At 38.0% G+C, this 4,913-nt stretch overlaps 1 protein-coding gene across 2 annotated transcripts; it reads right to left on the bottom strand.

The window, feature by feature from the left end:
- Positions 1 to 420: 420 nt before the first annotated feature.
- Positions 421 to 4,913, bottom strand: LOC108483665 (polyadenylate-binding protein 2-like). 2 transcript variants are annotated; one of them, XM_053020818.1, is made up of 10 exons: positions 4,830 to 4,893; positions 4,315 to 4,667; positions 3,204 to 3,322; positions 2,433 to 3,089; positions 2,234 to 2,311; positions 2,056 to 2,145; positions 1,711 to 1,848; positions 1,205 to 1,366; positions 919 to 1,107; positions 421 to 805 (listed from the first exon to the last, which is right to left on the bottom strand). In XM_053020818.1, exons 2-10 carry the CDS (start codon positions 4,592 to 4,594, stop codon positions 557 to 559), a joined length of 1,962 nt encoding a protein of 653 aa, XP_052876778.1. In that variant the 5' UTR covers positions 4,595 to 4,667; positions 4,830 to 4,893; the 3' UTR covers positions 421 to 556. The 2 variants fall into 2 exon arrangements, with proteins under 2 accessions (XP_052876778.1, XP_017642670.1); XM_017787181.2 differs by having other exon boundaries at positions 4,315 to 4,913.

Raw genomic sequence — 4,913 nt, forward strand, 5'->3', positions numbered from 1 at the left:
AATTTAGTTTTAGTTTCATCTTCTAAGAAACTGATTTTAGGAGAACCCACTTACGACCAATAAAATTAAGCCACATCGTCATAGCGCAAATGGATGCAAACTTGGGCCTGCTATAGAGAACATTAAATTGGGGCCTTCATTATTTTTCTCTATATTTAGGGCCAATCTTCTCTTGGTTTTCTTGGGTTCATTTTCCAGTTTATATCTCCAATTCGAAAAAGGGCTTTAGAGAAGAGAGAAGTTGGCTGATCTCCCCTTTTCAAAGGCTTTGTCTGATTCTTTATTGCTCTGATTATATTTTAAATTTTGTATCCAATGCATATCCAAATACAGTATTGATTCTTTACAAATTCTTAATTGAAATCTTGAAATGTTGCTTTTGCCAAAATTGGAGTAACATAGATAACAAGACTAGAGAAATTAAGAACCATGCAAATTGATTAACTAAAGCCAAGACCAAGAAAATCCAGTGAAGCAACTCCCAATGGGACAAAAACAAATCCACAAACTTATTTCAAGGATCAAATAGTTGATGGGCAATAGATGTATATTAAACTCAAGAGACAAGGTTCTCATTTAGAGACAATGAGGCTAGCCGATCAGTTGCACTATTGGCTTGCTGTGGTTTCGGGCCAATATTCCTTAGAACTTCCATGGCCTCTGCAACTTTTGCTTTCAAAGCTTCTGGTGATTCTAGCAAGTGTAAAACCTCAGTCTGGTCCATCTCTAGAAGCATGCCTGTCACCTTGGAAGCATTATCATGCTCCAGCTGGCCTACAAGTGGGTACAGATTTTCTCCCAACAACTGCGCCCAAAAAATGTTGAAACAAACATTACCATGCTATTTTATCACTGGTAGTTGATTATGAATAAAAAAGTAATATTATCTATGCATTAATGCAATAAAGATTAGCTTACCGTCCTCTGCTGTACAGGTGTTGCGTTTGCAAGAGCAGAAGCGAGAGCTCCAGTTGCCATGGGTTGTGAAAATGCAGCATCTCGGAATGGCATTCCTCCTACATTGTAAGGAACAGGAAGCACACGTCCAGGAACATCAGGCATGTTGCGACCTGGGGGATAACGATAGCCTCGGCCCTTAGGAATCATCTGCAGGCAGTATCAGTACATAAATGTCGGAAGAAAAAATACAGGCAAAATGAGTAAGGTACGTTCATTTGCAGTCGTAAAAGGAAAACCCTTCGACCTGTGGCTGCATGAAGGGAAGTGGTTGATGTGTTTGTTGCATCGGGCCCGCTCCAGATCGTCTGCCTCCTTGGCGCTGATTCTGCTGCCCAGGCTGAAGCATTGGCATGAAAAAGTTCGGCATCATCCCAGGAACTAGTTGCTGCTGATACCCAAATCCAGGCTGTTATAAAATTACAGAAAATTAATTAGTTTATAGCATCCAAAAACAAACCACAAAAGGATGGCATGAATTGTCATTGAATATCAAGCAGCACAGAGTAGTCACACTATAACACAATAAAAGGACGGCAGAAGTTACGAACTAGTCTCAACAAAATCAGAGATGAAATATAAATTGTCACCCAAAATAAGAGAAGTGAAAGAATAAACAATTGAAGTGCCTCGGTAATAAATATATTCAAACAATCATCACATATGAACAGGCAGGAAAATTTTGAGACGCACCAAAAAACTGAAAAATCACCATAGAGTTAAGAACTAATCAACATAATCAAGTTGTATTACTTGGGGTGGAATCATAGCAGGAGGGCCTTGACCATAGAAGAGTTGCTGTCCAAAATGTGCAGCGCCAGGAGGATACATGGGCACCTGAGGGCCAACAGTAGGTCCCATTGCTCCAGGACGCATTTGAGAAAACTGTTCCTGTGCATAAACATAATATTATCGTATATATTTACCATTCTTATTCCTTACTATGCTGGTTTTAACTCCGCATCCAGTATAAAACATAAAAATCTATACACAACAAAGAGTAATCGGCTCAATGACCTTTTTGTCATTTTCACTGGTAATACATGTGTATGCCACCTAGACACAATAGTTTAAGAAAGAAACTACTAAATCGAATACCTGCAATCTAGCTCTCCTTTCTTCTTTCCTCTGAGCAACTGCAACATAAAGTGGTTTGCTAACTACCATTTTACCATTCATCTCCATGAGCTACAGAGAACAAATGTTAGGAACAATAGGAAAAGAAAAGATAAAATCTATTAAAGAACTTGGGAAAATGGGAACAGAAATATCTTACAGCTTGAGATGCTTCTTCAGCAGTTGAAAAGGCAACAAAGCCTGAGCCTCTACTTACGCCATTAGGGTCAAGCATAACCTGTTAAGTCCGATAGAGGGGGAGAAAGAGAGGGAAAGAAAAGGAAGCATATATCTTGCATAAGTTTTTATGCTGCAAATTGACAAAACGGAATTTACTAATATTGAACCATGTTACAAACCTTGCACGAAGTGACTGTACCAAACTCTGAGAACAATTCCCTAAGCTTATCATCATTGATGCTATCATCTAGATTTTTAACATATAAATTCAGTCCTGCAAATTTGTCTGCTGTTTCCTTTAAGGTCTGCTCATACTGCCCTTTCAGTTCCATCTCTCTTTCAGATTTCTTCTGAGCCTTCCCAACAAACCATTCTTTATCATCAAACTTCTTTCCATTGAGAGAATCAACAGAACGAGCTGCATCATCAGGATTCTCAAAGTTGACAAATCCAAAACACTTTGACTTTCCATCCGCATCTCTCATAATGACAGCACTAGTTATAGGTCCATGTTCACTAAATGCATTCTTTAAATCCTCATCAGTTGTTGACTCTGATAGATTCTTTACATAGACGTTGTTAAACTTTGCCTTGCCTATGGATGACTCTCTTTCTTGTTTACGAAGGAAAGGCCCAACAAAAACTTGTTTGTCATTAAGTAGCATACCATTGAGCTTATCAATTGCATTTTTGGCGGACTCCTCATTATCAAATTGCACAAAGCCATATCCTTTTGACTGGCCAGTATTATCAGTGGCTATCTTGCAAGATAGAATATTCCCAAACGTAGAGAACGTGTCATGCAGAGCTTTATTGTCAATTGTCTTGTCCAAATTCTTTCAAGAAAAAGAGATAAAGATTCAGAATCAATCAGAAGATGAAAGAAAGTTAAGCATCTGATATAACAGGGTTCAAGAAATATCATCAGAGACATTGGAGAACAGAAGTACCTTGATAAAAATATTTCCTGCCCCAGTTCTTCGGACAGTAGGATCCCTGTTAGAATACATTATCCTAATTGGCTTGCCATTGAGAAGAGTGAAATTCAGTACCTCCAACGCCCGTGCAGCTGTCATGAACAATAAGACACACGGAAAGGTATCAGCTAATATGGATTTTCTTGTGGTGAATTAAATATATATATTTCCATTAGGTCCATGAAGATTAAAAGGACTAGAAGTAGAAAATTGATTGTTCAGCATACAGGATTGTCAGAAAGAATTGCAAAGTAAGCAAGGATGAGTAATGAAGCCACAAGCAATCAGGAAGAAACAAGTCGAGAACCAATACATATTCAGTTCTCCTCCCACAACACCTTATGCTCATCACAATGATAAAAGACATAAGACTATTGCTCTGCGGTCATCAGCTAATCATTAACTGCTAAGAAAACATATGCAGATTGATATTGTAACATAGTAACCAATTGAATGGCTATCAGTTCTAACAGTTTGTTCGGTTTCAAATTTGATGGTAAGTCTCACTATCAAGCAAAACGCTCTCTTGTGCTATGTCAGAACCGAATTTCTGCCAACCATATATAATCTTTCTTAAATCTCTTCCAACTTAGCAGGACCAAAACAGCAAGACAAGCTGGGGGGGGGGGGAATGTGAGGGACAATAGACCTACTAATATCCATTTTACAATTCATCCTTTTTCTAAATTCTATCAAACACAATCGAGCCATACTCCAAAATACAATAGCCACTAGTACCTAAAACTAACACATTTCGTTTCCCCAAGGCAGTGCTTCAACAGAAGATTGTCCGCAATACATATAACTTAAAAAGTTAAAAACTAAATAAAGCATTCATCATCTTGCACCATGTTTTATAACTCTAAATCCATTTCCATGAATAATAATGAAGCAAAAACCATTTGTTTTGGTACAATAACATTCGTATAAGCTTTTGTAAACAATATCCATAAATTTTAATGATTCATTCATTTTCAGTGACGTGTCACATAATTTTGCTTCTATTCTTATTATTATAATAATAAAAGCAACGAAATATGAAACAAACAAACAGAACCAAATAGTAACGAAATGCAAAGGTAACCTTCATGTGTGTTGCTGTAATTAACGTAACCATAACCAAGAGAGCGGCGGGTCCTCGAGTCTTTGCAAACCCTAAGCGAAACTACCGTTCCCAGTGGGCTAAACAAATCGTAAAGATGAGATTCCGTTACACTCAGATCAAGATCCCCGACATACAACGACGTAGTCACACTACCACCATTATTACTCGCCACCCCGTTCACAACCTGCTGCTGCTGTGGCGGCGGCGACGACGTCGCAGCCACCGGAGCCACCTCAGCTTGCACTTGAACCTCCGCCATTACCTCCTTCCGTTTCCTTTCGCTCTTTTTTGGGTTTTTTTTTTTCCTTCCGAGTTTTTTCTTCAAAAACTGACTGTGAAGGACGACGATAAAACAATAACACGAAAAAACCTGAATAAGTTTTTTAATATCCTTTTAAAATTTTTTGGACAAAAATAAAATGAATATAAAACGGAAAATAATGCTGGTTTTTTTTAAAAAAAATAAAAGGAAGAAAAAGAAGAGAAAATACAACGTTTTTGTTAAAAAGAAAATTTATTTTTAGCTTTTGGGCAGCACGAACGGCACCGCACAGGAATGGTAAGAGGGAGGGAGATTA

The sequence above is a fragment of the Gossypium arboreum genome, chromosome 11 (genome assembly GCF_025698485.1).
Source record: "Gossypium arboreum isolate Shixiya-1 chromosome 11, ASM2569848v2, whole genome shotgun sequence".
Classification (NCBI taxonomy): Eukaryota; Viridiplantae; Streptophyta; class Magnoliopsida; order Malvales; family Malvaceae; genus Gossypium; species Gossypium arboreum.

Excerpts from the sequence above, each read along its gene's own strand:
- LOC108483665 (XM_017787181.2), bottom strand. The coding sequence starts at position 4,594 with ATGGCGGAGGTTCAAGTGCAAGCTGAGGTGGCTCCGGTGGCTGCGACG. Across the intron at positions 3,323-4,314 it reads TTACAGCAACACACATGAAG|CTGCACGGGCGTTGGAGGTA; the intron begins GTTACCTTTGCA and ends TGTTCATGACAG. Across the intron at positions 2,312-2,432 it reads GTACAGTCACTTCGTGCAAG|GTTATGCTTGACCCTAATGG; the intron begins GTTTGTAACATG and ends CGGACTTAACAG.